Genomic DNA, 23,762 nt, shown 5'->3' on the forward strand with positions numbered 1-23,762 from the left:
GCCTAGAGAAGGCTCTTGACAGTAAGGCTGTAAGTCACAAAGATGGGCATTTCTGCTGAAGGTCAGTTTTACTGGACCTGGTCTTTGGCATCATCACTGGCCTGGGCCCAGGATGGCGGACAAGCCAGCAAGGTGTGGGGGAGGGGCACACCGCCATGGCCCATGGCCCATGGCTCAGCTTTATCTTGAGGTTGAGTAATCTTCGAGTGGCCTCTTTTGCCGGTAGTTGCCTTGGTGGAGTGTGTGTGTGTGTGTGTGTGCGCGCGGGGGGGGGGGGGGGGACACGGGGGAGGGGGGGTAATGCCTGGGCACAGATTTATGATCAGGATGGAGTTCTGAGGCACCAATCCTTGAATGGCATTCTCTTATGAAATCCCTAGGCCTCACTCATCCCAAACACAGTTTTTACAGAACTCAGAAAGAACCCAAATGAAAATGGGTACAAGATAGTTATGGCCTCGATTCTCACTGGAACCAGACAAGCAGCAGCCACTGCACCCTCTGGCCAGCCTGCCAATGGGTGCCACTTGGCATTGCCTTCTTTCTAGCCCCCATAACTCCCCTCCTCACCACTGAGCAGCCAGGCTTTGTTTAAAGGTGTCTCCTGTCCTCAGGGGAGCTTGGAGGACCCAGTGCAGGGTCTAGGGAATGATGCCCTGGTGGAAGCATCTGCTTTTGGTGGGAGGAAATGGATGGACAGGATGACTGTGTGTAGCTGTCTTTCCCAGAGAAGCCCGAGCAGATAATAAAGCCATGTAGAAAATAGGATTAAGGTAATGAACAGGCAGGACAGAGTTTGATCTTTCAATAACGCCAAAGCCTGACTGACAGGCCAATCTGGAAGGTGGAGCAACATCGCCGGCAGGACTCAGCGGCGGGGCGGTGTGCGGTGCTGGGTGGATTCTTTTGCTTTTAACCTGTCACTGCTGAAACTTGAGGAGCACTGGGATTTCCTTTTATGTGTGCAATGACTTGGGGGGAGGAGCATGGAGGGGCAGTTTTGCTCTGAGCATCACCCCTCCAGGGGCTGCCCTCAGGATGGTGGTCTGGGACATAGCTTGGAAATGTAGGCACCCTGCTGAGTATCAGTGCTTCCTCAGGCAGCCTAGGCTACTTACAACGCCTGGGGAACCCTTTCAAGGTCACATGACTCTCTCGGCCCTTCATTCCATCAAGACTTCTGGAGACTCTGTTCTCCCCAGGGGGTAGGAAAGGGGAAGTCCTTGCTGGAGCACACAGGTCAGAGGGCAGCTGTGGAACACAGCCATTGCCTAGATGTCAAGGAACTTGGTGTCCCCCCTTCCCTTCCTCTCTCCTGGACTGGGCCCAAAGCTAGGATTTCTAACCTGTCCGAACCAGGCAGAGAGAAAGATGGAGCCCTTATCCAACCTGCTCCTGAGGATAGATGGTCGTCAGGCCCAGTCCCCAGCCCTCAGGAACTCCATCCTGACAGACAGTGTGAACAGCCAATCACTGAAGTGTCCTTAGCTAGGCCCTGGGGTCCCATCAAGCTTCAAGGCACTGTGCCAGAGCCATCCTGTTCCTGAGCCTGAAGTCTAGAGGAATCAAGCATTGAGTCAGGCCTATGGCGAGGCCCCAGGGAAGGTGTCGTCTTTGTGGGGACTGCCTCCCACCTGATGGAAAACTGGGGGAGAGGTATCTGACTGACCTGATAGCACACACACCCCTCTCCCAGGGCTTGTTCTTGCTATGAGTTATACTTTTCTGCCAAGAGGCATTTGAGCTGGATCTAGCGTTGGTGCCCTGAGAGCAGGGCACAATGGTCACCCTGGTGGTGGTGGGCAGCCGGGCAACAGGATGACGAGGCCTGTGATCCCAGACCTGGAGGTGTCATAGTGGGTCCAGCCATAGCTCTAAGCCAGCCTGGGGACTGTCAGGTAGGGAAGGGGTGGACTTTGGTGACCTGGCTACTACTAGGGCATTGAGGGTTTGAGTCCTTGGCTAGGTACTGTGCTGCCGTGTGCATGACCATAGGCATGACCCCTGCACTCATCCTCAACTCCTCTTCCGGCCAGGGTCATCCCCAGTTCCCCATCACTCCTCCGTTTCCCTCCTAAAGCCCCCAAGTCTTCTTTCTCAATGAAGGCTGGGCAGATAGGCTTCTCACATTCTGTCAGGGGCCCTCGGGGCCTTTGCTCCATCTGACACTGGTGCCTGGATTAGCCCTTCTCTGTCTCCTGAACTCTGCTCACACTTCAGCATAAACAGCACCTCCATCACGAAGCCCACCCTGATCCTGGCCCCTGTGGCTAGAGTTGGTGGCTCTAGAACACTCGTAGGGCCACCTTGTCAGCCACCGTGTGGCCTGGTGGTAAAGCCCCCTTTGGGCTGGGAACTTTATCTTGGGACCTTGGACTGAGCACAGGAGCTGAATTTCAAGGCATCTACTGGAGTTTGGCATGGCAAGGGCGCCTGGCTGCAGCCTATCTCACCATGTGTAGGAGGAACTAGTGTCCTGAGTGCAGGCCGGGCTGCTCTGAGGGCACATTAGTGCCCATCCTGGCCAGGTGTGGCTTTGTCTCTGCCTCAGGCCCTCCGCCTCCACCCAGGCAGGGGGCCTGGCCCTCCGTCAGGCTGATTATGGGAATTGCCCCTCTTTAAAGTACCTGCCTTCTCCTTTGAAAGTATTACTGACAGCTTTTTTCATTTTCTTTTTTCTTTACCTCTTTAAGGAACCCTGTAATTTCTTTTTCTTTCTTTCTTTCTTTCTATGTCCCCCCCCCTTTCCTTTTTCTTGTCCCCTCTGTCCTCCTGAACTCTTTGAAATTGGCTCTCTGCCTACTGACACCAAACTGATACTTTGCGTTTCACTTCTCCTTATCCCTTTATGGCAACAGATGTTGAAATTTTGTATCCTTTTATCTGCCCGCTGCCCCTTCCTGTAATTACGGTCCCCTTGTTAGCAGTACAAAGTGGACTGCCTGGCCTTTGAGCCATTGTGTCTGAACACGTGTGCATGGGCGGGTGCTGGGGGCCATGCACGCGTACACACATGCATGTGAGAGGCTGTGTGCTTGGCAAGGGCCCTTCCCTCTCACCTGGTAGGGCTGGGACAGACGAAGTTTTCATGGGCTTCTCCTCATCTCCACCACTTCGTGGGACCTATCTGCCTCCTTGATTCTCTTGCTCTCCCCACCAGAGGGCTGGACTAGACAGCCACTCCCTGCTCAAAAGCCTTGCAGCTCTCTGCCACCCCTGGCATTCATGGCAGCTGAGCAGTCTGCCCACCATGGCCTGGGAACCAGGTCATACCAACTTGCCCACCTCACAGACCCAAGCCTCTAACTAAACCAGATTGCCAACCAGGTGCCCCGCTCTGCACTTTTGTTGTTGCTGGTCCTTCACCTAAGCCAGTGGTTGGCAAACCATGGCTCGCGAGCCGCGGTTTGCCGACCACTGACCTAGGCCATCCCCTCTCTTCTGTCTTTGCCTGTCACTCACTGAAGAATTGCTCAGTACTCACAGCCAACAATGTTCTCTTATCTGCGCCCCTATGAAACTTTCTTTCACTCTTTCTGGTGCCTACCAGGTCACACCTTGTATTGGTAGTTGGATACAAGACAGACTTCTCTCCCTCAACTTCGCATCTCCCTAAAGTGCCTTGTGTACAGAAGGTGCTCAGTAAATGGTTGTTGGTCAAGGAATGGAAGAGAGGAAGAAGGGGGAGGAAGGAGGGAGAGGAGGAAAAACCTCCCACTTTCTTAGCAACCATGTTGGGCCCAGCTTATACCTGTAGGCCATCTATCTCCTGGGAATAGAAGGTATATAGAAAGGTGAACTTTTTGTCACCCTCCCATCCATTCCTCCACCAAAAGCCATTGTTGCATTTTGTGGTAGCACATGCAAGATGGCGTGTCCTCACCCCCAAACAGATTCAGGAATAAGCACCCATAGGATCTCCAGGGAACATCACCAGAAACCCAGTACATTAATAGTGGCTGTAAAATGGTGTGTGGGCCACAGGCTTCCTTAGATGTGGGTGGGCAGATGGGAGCCATGGGGTATTTCAGGGCACTCTAGCACAGGAGGACTTTCTATGGGCCATGGCTATGGTGGAGCTCGGGCCGAACAGGCAGGGGAAGTGTCCAGAGGCTGGGATGAGAGGACTCGGGAGGGAAGGAGGGAAGAAGAGAGGGGAGCAGGGTACCAGGCTTCCTGGCTCTTTAGGGCCCAGACTGGGGGTGGTGGGGTGTTTCGGCTAGATCCTGCCCTACCTTGCTCGGCTATAGCCTGGCGCTCAGGGCCCCTCCCAGGTCAGACATCTGGGTATTCAGGGCTAGCACTTAACCTTCTGTTATTTTCCCCATAAAGATGGTCATGGGGTGGGGGTGGATCAGTGTCTTATTTACATTTTTCTCCTCCCTATTAAAGTTCCTCTCTTTCTTCCCACTTCCCTCCAGCATCAGTGGAATTGCCTGGGCAGCAGGGTGGGCTGGGCCAGGGAGACCTGATTTCCCTCCTCAAGGGTCCCTGGGATGAGGCCCCACATAGCCAGGCTGGGAACACATTTCCTTCAGGCTGTCCTCCCTGCCTGGTCGCATTCATCAGGATCACAGGGGCAGGCGGCCCCATCTGTCTTTATCTCTCCCTGGGTGGAGAGAGAATTGTTGGAGTCATCCTTGGGGGAGGCTGGGTGTGGAGGCCTCTCGCAGCCCTCAGTGGCTCCTGGAGGCCCGGGCTTTGTGCACAGGAGTTGGAAGGGAATGGACTTTTTGTCTGGCCTTCTATAGTGACAGACCCTGCCCTTGCTCCTGTCTTGGCCCGGGGCTCTGAGCGGCAGCCCTGCTCCCACACAAGTTGTTCCACAGGCAAGGCAATGCACCCCCTCCCGCCCCCCACAGTGATAGGCCCAGAGGCATTCTTAACATTCTTTCCAAAGAAAGGGGGTGAAATATCTGAATTTGGGGGTCACCATGTTATACAAATTGCAATCTAATCTTTTTTTTTTTTACAAAAATACACTTGCAGTAAGAAAAGGAGCTCGGAGGAGGGGCTGACAAGACAAGACAGCTTGCTTTGTCCCCCTTCCCCCCAAAGTTTGGGGCTATTGTCAGCGGGTCTCTCTCCCTCGACCACAGCAGTTAAGCTAGAGTTTTCTAGTTAAATTGGTCCTGGGGTAGGGGCCACAAAGGGCCCACGGTGCCATTTCTGTTTGTTTTCCCAAATCAAAACCCCAGCAGGACTCCTACGGCACTGCTGGGCCGCTATTGGAAGAGACTGGCCATTTCCCAGAGCGTGGTGTGTCAGCTTATGCTCTGAACTTAACCTCACGAGCACTGCACAACAGAGCCTTGAGGGTCCAGGCCCAGAGACAAGAGAAATTGTATCTTTTTATTGGCCCATTTACAGTGTGTGTGGCCGTTTCAGAGAATCAGAGAAGCGTGCAGCAGAAAGAAAACTCAGCCCCTCGCCAGGCTGGGCTGGCAGACAGGCTTTTGGGACTTGTCCTGGCCCCCAGGGGCTGAAGCTCACTCTTGCCCTTGCGTCTCCCCCGCAGGGCAGAGTTCTGTGTTTTTTATTGCAGATGTTGTGGCATGACACTTTCCAGTGGTGGCTCAGACGCTGGGGCAGGAGCCCAGGTTGGCAACTTGGTCTGGGTGTGGCCTTTATGCTGCTGACCCTGCCTAGCCATGGATGCCCAGCTCTCCTCCCCTTTCAACCCTGGGACCAGAGGTGGGCAGGTAGAGCCATGCTGGGCTTCACACCCCCAACCTTACTGCCTTTCATCTTCTATTTCAAACAGACAAACATGAAATTACTTCTATAAAGGGGAGAGCTCCTCAGTCATTCCTAAAGGCCTCACTAATGGAGGGGCAGGGCCCCCAATCTGGAAGGAGAGGGAGAACTGTGGAGCAAAACAGCCCCTACCCGGTGTGCACACATCTGCACGTGTGCCCGTGAGAGAGAGGGAGAGAGAGACCAGCCGCTTGCAGGGCTCCAGCCTGCCCGGCCTGGGGGAATCATGGCTAGTGACCCATCTGGGAAGGCAAGGGCTTCCTGGGAGCCCAGGTCCGTAATCTCTAGGAGATGCTGATCTGGAGAGAGGGCTTTCTGCCTGATCCTTCTCGGGATTCTCCCCGACATCCCTCTCCCGACACAGGCTTCTCCTGTGTTACTCCCTGGGAAGGAGGCTGGGGGACAGGGTGCTGACTTAGGGCCTAGCCCCCCACCAGACAGCAACAGTGTACCTTGCTGGGGGTCACGTCTCTGTCCAGGGCTCCAGGGGAAAGGCAGAGTGGGCAGAGAGGAGCCCACAGCCTCCTCCTTTACTCCTTCAGCCTTCAGGGAAGATGGTGGCTCCAGTGGGGAGAAGGGATGAAGAGGGGCAGCATCTGTGTGAGGTGGAAGGACTAGAGCTGAGGGCCACGTTCACACATGTGACTGGCAGCCCCATCAGCCTTAACCCCTTTGATTAACACTGGGCCAAAGCGGGGCTGGTGTGATCACAAACTCATCCCCGCTCCATGCCCAGCTTCTTACCTGTGAGTCCCTGGGAAGTATCCAAGGCCTTGTTCTTCCCGTCATACGGAGGAGAGCCCAGCATCTTTTGGTTGAAGCTGAGGAATGGGGCCTGAAGGGTGCCCCTCTTCTCCTTCATTTCTCCCAGTCATTCTGCAAACTCATTGCTCCTACCCATCCCCTAGCCATAGGGATTAGCGGGTGCACTTGATGTTGAGGGGTAGTTGCTAGGGCCAGGAGGCCCCCCTACATGGTTGCTAGGGGTCTGGCATCAGGCGAAGGGTCTGCCCACTGCCGCGGACACGGAGGGAATTACACAGTCACAAAGAAATTGTTCTTCTCAGTAATCTGCTCTTGGCCACCGGGAGGGGTGAGGGTGGGGGAGCAAGCTGGAGCCCAGCAGGCTGGGGGCTGTGATCACAGAGGCGTGCTTGCCCCGGGCTGGGGGCCAGCCTGTCCAGGAACACCAGGGACCAGCCCGCTAAGCTGCTTTCTCAGCGATTTCTCTCCCCAGACACAAAGGTGTTTACTTGTTTTAACTTCTCCTGGGACTCCCCTTCTCCCTTTGTGTGGTCTTTATCCCCAATGAGGTTTGAGCCCCAGATTACAGGCAGGAATTAAGGCATTGGACTCAGGCAGCTCAGAACTGCATGACCTGCAGGATCAAGGAGTATAAAGTAACCGAGAGAGAGAGAGAGAGAGAGAGAGAGAGAGAGAGAGAGAGAGAGAGAGAGAGAGAGTGTGTGTGTGTGTGTGTGTGTGTGTGTGTGTGGTGGGGGGCAACCCCTTCAGCAAGGCCCATTCATCCTTCTGAGGAGGAAAGGCTGGGTGGGCGGGTGGTCAGTGTGCAGGTGTGATGGAGGGGCTGATGGTGATTGATGAGGCCTTTAGCTGGGGGGAGGGCCTTGGGTGGGAGGAAAGGGAGTCTAGGGCATCTCCTCCCTCAGCCCCCCTTCCTGAGGGAGTCTAATTCTAGCTCAGGGAGGAGAGCTGCATTTCCTTAGGGACTGAAGCCATTTAGAGGTTCAAAGAATCTGTGTGGGCCAAGGTGGGATAGTGGCTCATCCTCTGCCCCTCTCTCCCCCTAGTGGGCAGCTGATGACGCACCTGGGCAGTGACTTTCCCCCAGGGGCTGGGGTGCTGGACCTCATGTATGAGTCCCCTTTCACGCTCCTGTCCTGTGGCTATGACACCTACGTTCGATACTGGGACCTCCGAGCCAGTGTCAGGTGAGTGTGCTGGGCAGGAGGACAAGTGGTGGGAGACCCTGTGCCAGTCTCGGTGGGAGGAGGTACAGATTCCATGTCAGGGACCGGTAGGGAGCAGCCGGTAAGGTCAGATCACGTTTGGACTCCTCACCTTGGGCAGTTTTGGCCCCGAGGCCTGGGAGATTGTGGCCACCAGGACCTGATCAGAGCCTTGGGAGCTACGAGGGTGCCATCCCTCAGCATTCTGTCCCAGCCTTTCTACCTTTCTTTCTAAGGCCTTACAGTTCCTGTGATATGTAGTCAGCCATGTGAAACACAAATGAGGGCATAAGCTACCCTGGGGTCTGGAGTTTGATGAGAAAGAGACCTTTACTGAGGAGCTTTCCCCCATTAAGGCTGCTTTTTAAAGAATTTGGTGATTCAGCCTCTCTCCCCCAGCCAGAATGGGGAAGTGGGGTTGGAGGGTGGGCATCCTGAAGCTCCCCTGTATTGCCTCTTCCTGGACAGGAAGTGTGTCATGGAGTGGGAAGAGCCCCACGACAGCACCCTGTACTGTTTGCAGACAGATGGGAACCACTTGCTGGCCACAGGTTCCTCCTACTACGGGGTTGTGCGACTGTGGGACCGGCGCCAAAGGGCCTGCCTACACGTAAGCATCCCACCTACCTCATGCACACCTCCCGGACCAGGCCTCATGTTTACGGGCTGCACCTGAGAGTGGGTGTGCCTGGAGAGGTGGAGGAAGCCCACAATGCACCTGGCCCATTGCACTGGGCCTGTGAGTCCTGGGTTCGGGCTCCTCCATCTCCCACTCGGGCCACTCTTGTCATTCTTGTGCCCTCCCTTGCAGGCCTTCCCGCTGACGTCGACACCCCTGAGCAGTCCGGTGTATTGCCTGCGCTTCACCACCAAGCATCTCTATGCAGCGCTGTCTTACAACCTTCATGTCCTGGACTTTCAAAACCCATGACAGGCAGGGCCATCCCAGCTGTGGGCCAGGGGAGCCAGCTACTCAGGGACCTCTCTTGCTTGGAGGGTGCAGTGATAATGCTCCCCACCCATGCCTGTGCTCTCAGACCTGCAACCACAGTGCTTGAGCACTTAAGCCAAAGGCTGCTGACTCCTGGGACTCTGGGGTTACCCAGAGATACAGCCCTTCCCAAGAACCAGTTGGAGAGAAGAGACCTGCTGCTTTGGGAGAGTGAAGCTGAACCCACTGGGCCTTGCTTTCCTGTCGGCCAGAGCAAGGATCTGGCCTGGAGAGGCACCCCCGCCCGCACCTCACCCCTTCTTAGAGCCATGATAGCTTAAGTGAGGTGAGGTGCTCCAGCCTTCCCAGTGGTCCCTCTCTGCCCTTTCCCTGGAAGGAGGGTGTGGCTGCCAATACCCCTGCTGGCAACAGCCCCCACCTCCTCAGACAGACCCCACCTTTGGCCAAGCTTTTGGGGCTGGGGACTCATTCCTGGGGCACTGTGGCCTGGTCTCCCTCTGAAACTAGGAAAGAATAAAGGGAACCCAGCAGTTTAGAGTGAGCTCTCAGCTAGCCCAGCCTCAGGCCGTCTGTTGAGACGTGCTACAGTATTCATTTTTGTAAAAATAAAGCTTAATTGTTCAAAGATCTGGTTCCTGACTTGCTGGGGAGGCCCAAGGGAGAGGGGACAACAGGTTCAAATTTGGGGATGTACATGCTGGGAAAGGGTAAGACCAGCCTCATGGTTCGGTGTTGCAAAGAACAAGGGTTTCCTTTTTTTTTTTTTTTTTCCAGGAAACCCTCTCACTGACCACCCACCTGTTTGGCCGTGGAAGGTCCCTAGGGTAGAGAAGGAAGTGTCACCACCAGCACCTTCTCTGGGAATAGGAGCAGACAGAAGTGGACAAGAGGGCAATCTTCCCACAGTGACTCAGAACTTTACTCAGGAGAGAAGTCCATGATGCAGGGGGCCAGGAGTGCCCCGGGCCAGTTCTTACAGAGCCTGTAGAGCTCCTGGAAGAGAAGAGGCTGCCCCTGTGCCAGAAAGGCCCAGGCTGTGAGTCTTACAGGTGACAGAGGAGCTCACTCACCCTCCATGCTGGAGGTGCAGGCTCAGGGGTCCACTATTGGGTCTTACAGTCCCCATCACTGTGGGCCATCTTTACCTTCTTCAGCTCCTTCTGCAGCTCTGACTCAGCCACCAGGACTTCCTTTGGCTTCTGGTACTACAGATGGGGCCAGAAAGGACATAATTCAGTCACATTCCGCCCACCCCTCCACTTCACACACATACACACACACTCAGGGCCCCTTCTGATCCCTTTATTCAAAGATGCGGAAACTGAGGCCTACAGGGTTGAATGATTTGCTCAAGTTCAAGTAGGAGCAGGCCTTGAACTAGAACCCTAGTCTGTGATTTCCATCCCTCCCCATCACCCTCTATTCTCTTCTAGCTGTCAGATTCCTCCCTGAGCCCCCATCCTGCTCTCCCCATGCTGAAACATAGATGCCTGTTCTGTAGCAAGTACACCCACGGGTTAAGGCTAGAACTGGGGACTCCTATGGAATGGGAAGTGGGCAGGGAAAGAGGGAGGCTCTCCCTGACGCAGTGGCTAAGACGTCTGGGTGAATCTTACAGAGATGATCAGGGTGCAGTTGGCATAAGCAAAGCTCAGCAAAGAATCATCCAGAGGTAGCTGGTATCTGTCCAAATCAGTAATGGAGAACTTCTTGTAGTACCTGTGGGTACAAAAAGAGGTCATGGGTACACCCAACAAGGTGACTCCAGCAATTTGGCATCAGGCCCTGTACTGCTAAGCTTCTACATTGTTTTCTCACACTTCCAACAGCCAGAGAGGAAGAAGGGAAGCCAGTTGGAACACCAGTATCTTGGAGCTTAGTGGCCTTGGGAAGAAAGGAATGAAAGGCCTTATGGCCAGTCCAGCAGAAGAGCGGAACGGGTCATGATTCCTTGACTAACCAGGGATTAGTGACTCGCACTTCAGGTTTAGGACTATCAAAGACAGATAAGCAGATAGCTCGAACAAGCCAGCCCTCCTCTGTATCCCAAGAAAATGGAACGTGCATGCTAACCAGGGACAGACTAAGGACATCTAGGGCAATCCCCCAAAGCTGGGGACTGACAGTTGCCATTTACATGCAACTTCCAATGAAGACCTCAGCTACCTTTTCCTTTGTTGGGGTCTCAAGGTCTTATTAGCTGACTCTACTTGTACGCCAGAGAGGGAAGTACATCACAGGAGAAAGCTCCCTGACAGGCAAACCAACGAGCTATCAGGAAGCTGTATCTCTGGGGCTCTGGACTACTTTGCTGGCACAGGTCAGGACTGAAGTTCCTTGCTCCTGGTCTGGTGCTTATCACACCAGAGCACAAAGAATGGCCTACTCATTTCTAGCAATAGGCCCTTCTGGCATTTTCCTTGGAAGTGTAGCTAGGCTCTGGTCAGTGGCTGCCAGACCTGTCACCCAGGCCCAGCATCACAGCTGCTGCCAGGATGTGTGGGTTGGGAAGGGAAACGCTGCAGGCAGGTACAAACACTCAAGTGAGGGGCCTGGGGAGGATGGGGCTTTTAATACTTCAGAGGAGCCTGGTCCTTGTGGTGACAGCTACCTTGAGTCCACTTCAAAAGCCCTGATGCCCTGGGGACTCAGAGAGTTGACATCAATGTAGCACTTTTGCCCCACTCTCCCTGCCCAAATCCCTTAGTTTAGCAGAGGCTCTTCAGGGCCCCTCTCCTCCCAGGTTCCCCACTCCCACCAAGGTGCTGGGACCCATGGCAGGAAAAGAATGTTTACTTAAAGGCTGACAGTTCAAAAGGAGTGGGGGCTGGGAGGTCCTAATGGCACCATAGGCTTGCTTTATTTTCCAAAGCTCTGCCCCAGGGAAAGGTGATCCATCTGCCTACAAACTGGAGTGGAATGCCGGCCTCATCCTCTTCCTAGCCAGCCCAGGCTGAGGTCTTTTCCTGGGGCCCTTGGTCTGGCCAGCAAAGGTGGCAGACACTGATAATAGGGGGGAGTCAAAGGTTAAACAGCAAAGATTAGATGAACACAAAGGCTTGTTAGGAAGTGTTAACATCTTCCTTGCAAATATACACAGAAACAGAACTGGGAGAGAAGCAGCTCAGGCACATGCAGCCCAGCTGAACCCAAGGGGCTTGTGTAAGGCTTTGCCCTGTAGACTAGCACCGGGACATCCTTTCTGCCGACCTGCCTCGTGTGCCGGTGGGACAGGGACACTCCTGTGCATCCTCAGAGGGGCATTCTCAAGCTACATTCCCCAGGCTGGGGCAATGGGACTAGTAAAAGAATCCTGGAGCTTGGCCTCATGGCAATGGCAACAAGATCTAAGGAAGCTTGAGGTGTGTGGCTTGCCTCCTCCTCTGTCCTATACCCACCATCTTTCACGGGATTAGGGGAATGGAAGCAGTGGGTCTGGAAGCTCAGCTTTGTTTTGAGTCTATTCTAATGGGTCTAGTTTATTAGTTGAAGTTAATAATTTTCCTTAGAAGCTCCTGACCGGCAGTGTTCAAGGAGTATGGGGCATCTCTCCTCAAGGAGCAGCCCCCCTCCTCCCCCCCCCCCCCCCCCGTCCCCATTCCCTGACCTCGGGGTTTAACGTAAGAGGAACGTAAGAGGAATGGCACTTGACTTTCTCACCAGCACCTGGACTAGAGAGAGACCAGAGGCCCACTGTACTTCTGCAGAAGCCAAAATACTTAGCCTCAGGCAGCAAACATTGCTTAGGCATCAACTGTGTCCCAGGCCGTGAGCTGTGAGCCTCAGGATTTTAAAGAAGAAGAAACAAGGCCGTGCCGCTGCCTGAGGAGACCATGCTGTATTTCTGTTAAAAGTCAAACTCTTAATAGCAGGTGGTTCCTGGGCTTTTTGCAGACGCCCCAACACTCCTCCCCATTTTCATCTCCCTTCTTTGTTCTCAGTCTCGGCCACACACTGAGAGGTGACATTTATTAATACTCAATCTGTGCCAGGCACTGTTCTACACATTGATTCCTCAAAACAACCTTCTCAGGTTTGTTACTATCTCTACACTCCTCTTTTACAGAAGAGGAAACCGAGGCACAGGAAAGTTAGGTATCTTGCCCAAGTCACAAAACCGGTACATGGAGACAATCTAAGGACAAGTGATAATCCCCCAAGTCTGACCCCTCCATCTTTCCACATTCCCACTTCCAAGTAACAGACGATGTGGTATAAGTACCCTGCACCTGTCCAAGGAGGGGGCAGATATGGGAGGTGGGCTCCCTAGGGATCCAGCCACCCTGCAATTCTCCGCAGCACTCTAACACACGGTGGTTTTTCTTTCTGAATCTCAGAAGTATTCAAAAGACAGGTGGAAGCAAAGGCTCTCAGGAGGGCAGGCCATTTAGCGTTGAGCCTCAGTTTCTTCCTCCTCAAATAAAGGAGCTGTCCTAGATAAATTTGAAGTCTGCTGGTGCCAGTCCAACAGGCTGGAATAGGCCAACTTTCTTCATGTGTGCCAAAAGGACAGCTCCTTTTCGGCTATTTCAGAAATGAACTACCACACCCCATCTCTCTCTTCCCACTGTATCACCTTCCCCATTCCCAGTCCTTTCCCAACTCATTCTCCCTTGCAGTGAACTGAGAAAGGGCACAGGTCAGGTCTTCAGAGAGAGACACTGGAGGACAGGGCCACTGTGGACAGTCATATGGGCCATGTGCCACACACCTCCGGGAGGCACCCTGTACAACTGTAAGCAGGGCTGGCCAGAATAGTCAAGAGAAGTCTCCAGTCAGTACAGGCCTTAGAAAATCAGTAGGCAAATCTTCTTTCTTTCTTAAACATCAAGGCTCTGGGCAAACTGTTCATTCCTGCCTATAGTAGCCCCTCCTAGAGAGTCACAATACACATTCACCTACTAAAGGCTCTCAAAAGCCCCTCCTAGAGAGTCACAATACACATTCACCTACTAAAGGCTCTCAAAAGTCCTACCGAAGAAAAGGTGGTTTATTCCAGAGTTTCCTAAACTTATTTGAGCACAGAATCCTTTTTCTAGCAATGTCTATTAACAGTTCCTACAGTGTTAGTATCACCGATGTCAAATCAGTCAAACTCCCTTCACAATGGAATTTCCAAAGAATTGTTGAGGACCTGCTTAAGACTGGCCATTTGTACGTACACATTTTCATCTAATTTTCCGATCTGTGAGGTAGGCATGAGTATTCACCTGTGATGGATGAGGAAACCTTGCCCCAAATACTACAACTAATACGTGGCAGAGGCCAGATTTAAACCGCCATCCTCCTATTCCAGCACCCTGGCTCATTCCACTTACAGCTGCCAGCTTCTAGGCTAAGGCTAAGAACCTTCTTTCTGCACAAGCTCCCTTAACAGGAACAGACAGTGCTGCACCGGGGTCCTGGAAAAGCACTTTCTTCCTTCCCTCACCAATACCTGGCCAAGGACATGACACACTGGAATCAATTCCTTCAAGAAAAGTAGCCAGCCCAGTTCTTCAGGGACAAGGCAGGTATGGACAAAGGAACCCTGGTTTCATTAGTAACCACATTCCAGAATATTAGAACTGGGGCAGGCACAGACGCTCCCAATGAATGAAGAAGTAAAATCAGAGAGTGATGCCATGGTGTAGTGGAAACGCCAGGTGCCTGGGCACTGAGACCATGCCTAAATTTACCTTCTGGCAAGTCAGCCCATCAAGCTGATTTTGCAGATACACTTACATAATCGTTAATATATAACACAAGAATAAAAATATGTACCCTGCCAACCTCCAGATGATATGATAATCAGAGAACAGACTTTAAAAAGTATTCTGAGAAGGTTAAACATTGCTCAAAGAAACAGCCATTAAGTTCTGTTTAATTAGTTGTAAAAAAGGTATAGGATACTTTACTACTCCAGGTAAAAGGTGAAAATGCCTCTAAGCTCAGGATTAAGGGTTTAGCGATCCCTCTTGCCTACCTCCCTGCAGAGGGACCTGAGGAAGGCTGAGCTGAGCCAGTCTGGGCCACTGGAGCCGATGGTTAGTGTTGGCTCCAAAGTGGGCACTGACAAACTCATCTTCCCTCCAATCCCTGGCCCCACTCCTTTGGAGGCACTACTCCACCTGGCCTCACCCATCAGTTCAAAAATATCCCCCCTTCCTTGAGCCCTGAAGTGGGCCTCTAGATCCTGGCCAACAGCGCCACCTATGGCTGCATACACACAGGAGAGGGACCCAGATGATCTGTCCTTAGATGAATTTTTTGGTGAGCCAGCTAGCCTCTCTCTTCTCATTCCCTGGTAATCACATTTCTGCCTGATATCTGTATTCGACAGTGACCTCTGGGGGACAAAAGGGAGGCAGCAGCCAGCTCCACAAACTGCTGGGCTGCAGATTCAAGTGCTATCAGAAGCACTTTTGTTCCCAGTTTGGACACGAGGCCTCCTACGCCAGGGAATGCTTGCTGAAGTACGGAGTTTGTTTTCCTAAAGGCAATTTCTCTGTTGTCTGAAATTGCTAAATTCCACTTTAGGCACTGACTCCTGTTAATGATGAGAACAATAACGGGAATAAAGTGCCTTTTGTCTGAGGGCTTCAAAGTGCTTTATAAACGCAAACGCTTCTTATTATGACTTTATATTTATAGACAAGGCCCACTGCAGGGGCTACTGGCTGCATGTACAGCAATAATCCTGAAATTAATTCATTCATCTCCACCCCTTCCCTGTCCCCTTAACCCTGCCAAAGTGGTAGGGTGGAGGCTTGGGGGGATCAAAAGTAGGCAGGACCCAGGGCTGCACTGGGGGAGCCCAGGAACCATGCTGCTTCCCTGTGGGCCTGTGGACCTGAGGGATCTGAGAGGAGAGGCTGGCACCACACCATCTGAGAAAATGGACGAGATCCAGCCCATGGATCCAGAGGTCAAGGTCACAATAACCTTACAACAGAAGCACCTAAGATCCTAAGTTAATAACCAGGTGATTCCCTCATCTCATTCATTCAAAAAACATTTACTGAGCCCCAGTATATGCCAGGTATTAGACCAGACACTTGTTCAGTTTCCCTGCCGTGATGGAGCTGATTACATTATTACAGCTGGTCCTGAAGAGAGGAAACCCTTCCTCATTCATTGCCTACTGGGGTTTTGGTGAAGCCCTCCTCCTTCCCTACCTCCCTCCCTCAGCTGAAGAAAGAGGCTTCTCTGCCCACCACCCACCCAGGGTAGCGAGCAGTCTGAGCCCTAACCCAGGTCCAACCCACCCCACCCTGCTCAAACACAGGCAGGCCACTGTCAACCATGCTGCTTACTTTTTGTTGGTTGTTCTGACAACAACACAGCGCTCCTTCTGGTCCACATAGACACTATAGACATCCTTAGGGTAGGGGAGGTTTCGAATCCGCCACTGGAAACACATCATGGTGTCCTTGCGCATGAAGATGGGCTGCAGAAGGCAAAACCAACTCCAGGACTGTTCTTGAGGAGGGTAGGAAGGGATGCCCCCCCACCCCTGCAAATCTCTGCCTACAGGCACAATGGGAGACCCTCGGCTCTTCTCAGCTCCCTCTGATGCTTCTATCGCTGTGACATGCCAGGCCTTAAGCCCTTGCCCTGGCATGACCACGTCCAAAACCTTTGGGTATTCATTCAGGCAAACATGTCTAGAGCACTGTGCCCAGGTGGGCACACTGGAAATGAGAGGTGAACAAGACATGGTCCCTTTCTTCAAGGGCTGGGAGCCCACTCCCCACTCAGCTCCCCTCCCAAAGACACCTGATAGATAAACATACATTGGCATTGCTTTCCTTGATGAGTTCAGGCCCCAGGTTCCCTGCTCCATGGGGTGCTGGCTCTCCCACCTCAATCTGCCACTGGCCCAAGGCTCCCAGGGCACTTTTTACACGCCACTTTCTTACTGAGGAGAGAAAGAAGCAATGGAATTATGGGGAAGAAAAGGGCTCTGCTCTTTTTTGCTGAATCATCAACATCACACTAGGTAGGTGGAACAGGATAAAAGTGGGAGCTACAGGCTCCTTTGCACTGGCTTTTTGAGCAGGGACCTCCCAGACTCTGAAATCTCAGTTGAGCATTTCAACATTAGACAACCTATAAAATTCATATCATGAGTACCCAAACAAAAGGAACTGGAATATAGCTCTGTAAGAAGCCACATGGAGATAAGAAACCCCAGTTGTGGCTTCCAGAAAGGGGAAGATGGGAGGGTTAGGAAAAGGGTTAACTACTGGTAATTGGGAAAATTTGGATCCCAAAATGTGTGAGTTGACATGCATTCTTCCTCTCCAAAAATGTGCAAAGGAACAATGAATTAAGAGGGTGAAACTGATAGGCAGATTTGTCTCATGATTCAGAAAATCCAAATGTAGCCCGGACAACATGGCTCAGTGGTTGAGCGTCGACCTATGAACCAGGAGGTCACAGTTCGATTCCCAGACAGGGCACATGCCCAGGTTGCGGGCTTAATCCCCAGCTGGGGGCGTGCAGGAGGCAGCCGATCAACACTTCTCTCTCATCATTGATGTTTCTATCTCACTCTCCCTCTCCCTTCCTCTCTGAAATCAATAAAAATATTTTTTTTTTAAAAAAGGAAGTCCTAATATGAATTTTTTGTGAAGCAGAATCATCCTTTTACAGTGCAAACAGCTATCTCTAATTTACCTTGTTTTACAAGCCAGATGTTTGCATAAAGCTTTTTTTTTTTTTAAGCAAGGAACATACATTATGGAAACTGTAACTGAAAAAATTAGTGCAATGGACATTACCTGGAAAGCCCTGCTGGGAACCCCACTCAACTGTGTCATCAGGGCTGCGGTCATGGGGCAGCCCATCACTGCAGGGGGCCCTCTGGAGCTGGAGCCTCTCTGTTCTTTTCCCTTTCTGCTGCATTGGGGTGTACTCCAGCCTGGGCAGCCCAGGTGCTGCTTAAGGCCAGCAGCCTTCCTAAAGCTGTTGTTAGCTCAACAACTCAAGAAGGGCCAGGGATTCTGCTGCAGCTATTCCAGTTAGCTGCTTTTTCTGGGCTGGGGGATGAGAGCTATAGTCTGATTCTCTAAATCAGGGAAACGGTGGGTTTCTTTGAGACTTTTTGAGCAGCTGTGCCAAACCAAAACACGCTCACTGCTCTAAGTAAGGCACGCAAGCTGCACACAAAAGTGTGCTGTAAAATTAGAATTTTCCCTTGAATATGTGCTTTTACAAGGTCTGCTGCATTCTGCAGTATGATTTTATTATGTCTTAGGGCCAAAAATTCTCCCTAGAAACACATTTCCAAGTTTATAATGAAAATTAATATGGAAGAGTAAAACTTGGAAATATGCTTTATAGGCAATTTTTTTTTTCACACAAATACTTCTACTCTTTTAAGTGAATGGACTGTGACCGGGAGCATATCCAAATCTATTCATGTAATACAGAACCTCGCTTAACTGGAAGCCAGCCTCCTGGGGCCTCTGTCACGGTCACAAACTCAGAAGTGACAAATGCCTCCAAGCAGCAGCTTCTTGTGACAAGACCTACACACCTCACTCTATTCTGTAGGAAAGATCACTCCTGGATTCTCACTCAGACTATGTATATAAAATGCTACATATAGAATAGGGCAGGAAATGAATTGTTTTCCCAGGCACATTGGCAATAGCATGAGGGGACAGCTCACATCAGGGGGCAGTGTCAGAACTACAAAGCACATGGGACCATTTAGAGTGAGGGCAAATAAGCACCCTTAGACCCTGAGGGCATCGCTATATAATGAAATACAGTCATCACAGATCTTAAATGTGGAGGTCCCTCAGAAAGCAGCTAGTCCAATGCCTGTGGCTTTAAAATGAGAAATAGTGTTTCTTCCCTTGCCACCACTCTCCAGGGGACAGAGTATGGGGAATTATCAATGCTCAGAGAGATAAACTAACTTGTAAAGCCAACGCTAAAATTCAGGTCCCCTAACTCCAAGTCCAGAATTTGAATCATTAATAAAAGGCTAAATTAAAGTCTATAAATGTTCAATAAGATTGTATGATATTTTAAAAGGTTCCATTTTTTTAAAAAGTATCTCTACTTCTCTTTTTACATTGTAGCCTTTAAAGGAAAACCTTTGCTTACTTGAAATATAATTTATGAGGAGTACCTAACTCCCTGGGGCTAGACAAGTGAGGTGCTCCTCTCATCATGGGCCTTGTTAAATCATATGTCCTAAAGCTTGAGAGCCAGTGTGGCCAGGAGCAGCAATTCCGACTCCAGGATTTTTCACAGAAGCCTTCCCAAGGAGCACACTAAGGAGAAGGAAAATCAGCTACTCATTTCTTTACCACTGACCTTAAAAGCCACTCAGGTCACAGCAATTTAGCACCCTTGGCTGTTTCATCTCTTAAAAAAAAAAAAAAATCTTGGGATTAAATTCTTTGTTAGAATGCAGAAGAAAGTCTCCCTACTCATTCCCTTATAAGATTCAATAAATGACTGTGGCAAAGTCCTTATTATTTTTCCCCACGGACGTGGGCGTGAATGCACACGTGCACATCCACACTGTCTTTCTTGTCCTGTCTTTGTTCCTGAACTCAAGGACAGCTCCTGCAGCAACAGAAGACTGTTTCCACCTGCTGTCACTCTGATTTGATTATATGTTAAACCCAAACTGGTGTGTGCGAGGCAGCTCCTTGGGACGCTGTCAGATCTTCCCGGCTGAGCCAGGGCCAGTCCTTGGAAAGGAGACTGTCAATGACCCTGTAAAGGGTCTGATGGGGAATATATGAAGGAAGCAGCGCCGGGGGGCTTTTTCCTAAGTCAGCAGGAAGCAGGCTGATGTCCCAGACTGCTTGCTGAAAGGAGGCCCCATCTTTCAGGTGGGCTGGAAAGTGGAGGTCCTGAAGGCCTCTTTCCCCAAAGCTCCAAGCCCTGGCCCATTTCCAATGTGGATAATTACATTCTCCCTTCCTAAATACTCCCTGCAGCTTACACTGGATGCAGGATTCTTCTTTTCTGCCCTAAAACACTACAACATTGCTATGTGGCTATTAAACAGCTGCCACGTCCCATCCCCGAGGAGGCTGAAGGGAATCGAGTGGGTCATTTATAAAGCTGGTGAAGTGCTTGGGAATGAAAGTGCTCAATATCCTCCAACTGCAGCCTGGGGTGGTTAGGCTGGCGGTCAAATACCAAAGCAGATTAGGCCGGTAATCCGAATGTAATCGTTGGGAGATGGCCTGCCCTTCAGCCTCTGCCCGCCCTAGACATGCTGTGTTCTTCTGGGGCTGGTTTGATGTTCCGATCATTGTTATGGGGCCCTTCAGGTTTTTCCTCTATGACTACATGCAGCATTCACTGTGGGGGTAGGAATGAATAGCATTGACAGGGTAGAAAAAAATATGACACTATTATGCTTATTAACACCAACTGGAAGAACTCTGTCCTAGACAGGTGCACCACTGGCAAGTCTTCTTCTGTAAATTACTTTCTGGGTTTTTCTAGTAGAAAACCACTTTGGCCAATTATCAAATATATATAATTAGCTTGAAAAATGGAAACTATTCCCATTTATGGCCACAAAAACCCTGTCCATATTCTACTTCATAGAATGCACAAGTAAAAGTCAGCTCAGGCCCTGGGAGTATTTATATTTAAAAGTTAATAATGAGCCCCCTGGTTTGGCTCAGCGGGTAGAGCATCAGCCTGCAGATTGAAGGATCCCGGGTTTGATTCTGGTCAAGGGCACATGGCCAGGTTGCAGGCTCGATCCCCAGTAGGGGGCGTGCAGGAGGCAGCCGATCAATGATTGTCTCTCATCATTGATATTTCTATCTCTTTCTCTCCCTCTCCCTTCCTCTCTGAAATCAATAAAAATATATTTTTAAAAAGTTAATAATGAACAGTATTTTGCAAGGGCAGCTGCTGAGGATGAGGGGGGGTGGGGGTAGTTAGAGATGGGTAAGAAAAGGATCAGCTGCTCATAGGGCCCAGTGGTTCTCTCTGCCCATCTCTGTCCTGCTCCCACCAGCCCCTCCTCAGGTTATTCTGAGGAGAGCAAAATTTAGTAAGAAGAAAACAAAACAGGATTAAATATTCTCACTCCCAACAGTATGTTGTTGAGAACTAAAGTATTGGCTCTTAATCAGACAGACCTGGTTTAAATCCTAGCTCAGAAGCTAACTAGTACATGATTCTCAACAAGGTGCTTAACCTCTTACAACTCCCCCACCCCCTTTTTAACTGTATAATGAGGACAACAGGACCTCCTTCAGTGGGCTGTAATGGGGATGATTACATGAGATAATTCACACAAAGCACTTAGCGTGGTACCCAATAAAAGTTATGGTATTAAATGTCATTAGGTAAACTTTAGCCAAACAATGTTCTCTGATGAACCTCCATTTCTGCTTTTAAGATAAAGGAATTTGGAGGCCACTGTCTATCCTCTACTTTCTAAGAGAAGTGACAGGTCAATGTGGGATGCTAACAATGAAAAAACCAGGACTTTTTTTTTTTTTTTTTTTCCATTTTAAGTTCATGTCCAAGCACAACTAAAAGGCCTGGGTTTTCTTTGTTTGTTTGTTTTTACAGCAGCTATGGCTGTTTGATTTGCGCTGTATGGAGAAGAGAGGTGACGCTGGGGGCTGGGGGAGAGGAGCTGCAACTAGTCTCTAGCCTGGTGATGGTGGTGGTTAGCCCACGTGACCTCTGCTTTCATAAGCTCGCCCCTGTTAGGCATTCCAAGGCTGTCACCCCCTGGGAGTGCTATAAATTACAATGCATTGTGAGGATATTACTACTGTATTGGTTTCCACCAAATCAGTGTCATATGCTAAACACATCAAGATTTTTAATAGCACCAGACTAAACCAATTGGGACTAGAGCCCAAGCAGCTCATAATAAGGAGGGATCAACACTTCACTCTGTGACTGAACATGCGCAGGACACACATTTTAAGACTGGAGACTAAGAGAATGCAAACCAGTGTAATCTGTATTGTCGGTTCTGGACATTTATGAGCTGTCAGAAAAAGGGAAAAAGAAATTCCCTCACCAATACTACCTGTCGATCAGTCCCAGGAAGAAATTAAAGTCAAGAATAATGACAAGAAAATAGCCCAGTCCATGATTCCATCATTGGTCTTAGCGTTTCAGGTAGAACTTAATAAAGAGACTAACTCCCATTGCTGACAGCCTCAGGCCCTAGGTCAAAGAACCAGCCACCTAGCTCTGGGAAGTGAGTTAATGCTGATGTACAGACCTGGGAACAGCGAATGGACAAATCAAGTAATTCCCAGAAATCCTAGCTGGAGCCTCTATTCATGAGCCTATTCTTAAAGGAAAAGAGCTACAGAAACACAAGGTACAATGCTACAAATTACCATTTCTACCCCCTACTTCCTTTGATTCATTCTCCAAGGTAACTGTCATATGTAATAGAGCTAACTCTGAGGCAAAGTCAGAAGCTGCTGCCTCTGATACTTGCTTGTTTATAGTGTGGCTTCAAAAAACAAGAAAAAAACTAACAAAAACACACCAAAAACTGTAGGGAAAATGTGCCCTTACCAATATTCAGTCTACAAGGTTCACTTCCAGTTTCACCTTTTCTAAAGTTTTTCCCAACAGATTCTCCACATCCCCATTCCCACCTTAGTAAAACTACTCACCCTTTAATTTGTTTTGGGTTGAATGGTCAAACGAACTCCCACTCCACCTCTGGTGCCCAGCCCTGACCTCAGATTATTCTCAGGAACAATCTTGCTTCAAAGGCCTCAGTCTCCCCTGGCTTCCACATTTGGTGCAGGGCTCTTCCCTCAAGCCTCAGGCTAGGTGTGTGCTTGGGTCATCCCAAGTGTTCCCAAGGGACTGCTGGGAGACCCTGTCACTTACCAAGCAGTTCACTTGTCTTCTCATCATATTCTTCGGCCATTTCCTTCCCGTCTGGGAACAAATAGTGCACCTTCCTTCTCCCTAAGCACAAAGCAGAGAGTGCCTTACTCCCAAGCCTCCTCTTGCATTGTCCCTTACAGATCAAGGGGTCTACCTGGGAAACACCAACAGCCTTGGGCTTATTGAGAAGCCCTCCCAGGGCCTCCCACTCATTGCCAAACATCACCCATCATTACTTTAAGATATATCCTGGGACTCTCTTCCTTCTTGAAGATTTCTTTCAATGTATCTTTGCTCTTATGTTTCCTCTACCAGCAATAGCTACATACGTCTTTCCATCTGTTAAGCTTCTCCTTGCTCTTCAAAACCCAGCTCAAATATCACTTCCACTGGGAAGTCTTCCTAAACTATCACCCGGCCACCTTGGCAAAATTTGCTTCCTTGTTTGTGCCTTTCTAATGCTTTATTTATATCCATAGTGGAGAATTTACATATGGTATGATAGGTTTAAAAGCATCTATCTCCCCAGGAATGATATCATATTTATCTTTCTCTCCCCAGTTTCTAAAACCAAGCTTATATTCTCGGGATATTAAAGTGGGCTTCCCAACTAAGTACTCCCTCTAACCATGCCGTCATTTTGCCGCCTTCTGCACCCCTCTAGGCCATTCCTATCACACAGCCACAAAATGTTAGTCCCCATGTGTTTCCTTTTTAAAAAAAAAATATTTTTATTGATTTCAGAGAGGAAAGGAGAGGGAAAGATAGAAACATCAATGATGAGAGAGAATCATTGATCGGCTGCCTCCTGCATGTCCTCTACTGAAGATCGAGCCTGCAACCCAGGCATGTGCCCTTGACTGGAATCAAACCAGGGACCCTTCACTCTGCAGGCCAACGCTCTATCCACTGAGCCAAACCAGCTGGGGCCCATGTGTTTTCTTCATAGCATTTACCTTAGTTATGATTTTACATCTGTGTGAATGATTACTGCCTGTGTCTTCTACTAGATAAGATGGGTTTATCCCCCCTGCATATGGCTTCCCTAGTACCAAGCACAGTACCTGCATATAGAAGGAGCTCAACTAAATACTGATTGAAAGAATGGATGAATAGTGATTCATCTTTCATTGAAAGAATGAAAGAACCCAAGGGAGTATCCTATCCTGTCTCTTCCATCAATGTAGTGTAATCATAGCATTTTTGTAAAAGTGGCTATGCCTTCCCCC

General features: G+C 50.2%; 2 protein-coding genes across 8 annotated transcripts in view; one reads left to right on the plus strand and one right to left on the minus strand.

Annotated features, from left to right (window-relative positions):
• FBXW4 (F-box and WD repeat domain containing 4) overlaps nt 1–9,302 on the plus strand; it is an 86,007-nt gene extending 76,705 nt beyond the window's left edge. Inside the window, exons 7-9 of one of the 3 annotated variants that reach the window (XM_080642474.1) lie at nt 7,569–7,709; nt 8,196–8,337; nt 8,539–9,301. In XM_080642474.1, coding sequence (XP_080498600.1) covers nt 7,569–7,709; nt 8,196–8,337; nt 8,539–8,658 — 403 coding nt within the window. In that variant the 3' untranslated portion in view covers nt 8,659–9,301. Of the gene's footprint in view, nt 1–7,568; nt 7,710–8,195; nt 8,338–8,538 lie in introns of all 3 variants that reach the window. The other 2 variants (XM_080642473.1, XM_080642472.1) reach the window with 2 other exon arrangements.
• DPCD (deleted in primary ciliary dyskinesia homolog (mouse)) overlaps nt 1–23,762 on the minus strand; it is a 28,963-nt gene that overhangs the window by 2,910 nt on the left and 2,291 nt on the right. Inside the window, exons 2-7 of one of the 5 annotated variants that reach the window (XM_080642475.1) lie at nt 22,534–22,614; nt 16,455–16,579; nt 15,975–16,108; nt 10,296–10,398; nt 9,825–9,884; nt 9,577–9,693 (exon numbers count right to left, since the gene is read on the minus strand). In XM_080642475.1, the coding sequence (XP_080498601.1) occupies nt 9,598–9,693; nt 9,825–9,884; nt 10,296–10,398; nt 15,975–16,108; nt 16,455–16,579; nt 22,534–22,614 (599 nt within the window). In that variant the 3' untranslated portion in view covers nt 9,577–9,597. Of the gene's footprint in view, nt 1–9,576; nt 9,885–10,295; nt 10,399–15,974; nt 16,109–16,454; nt 16,580–22,533; nt 22,615–23,762 lie in introns of those variants that run through there. The other 4 variants (XM_080642477.1, XM_080642478.1, XM_080642476.1 and 1 more) reach the window with 4 other exon arrangements.

This window comes from Plecotus auritus (genome assembly GCF_963455305.1).
Source record: "Plecotus auritus genome assembly, chromosome: 9".
Lineage (NCBI taxonomy): Eukaryota > Metazoa > Chordata > Mammalia > Chiroptera > Vespertilionidae > Plecotus > Plecotus auritus.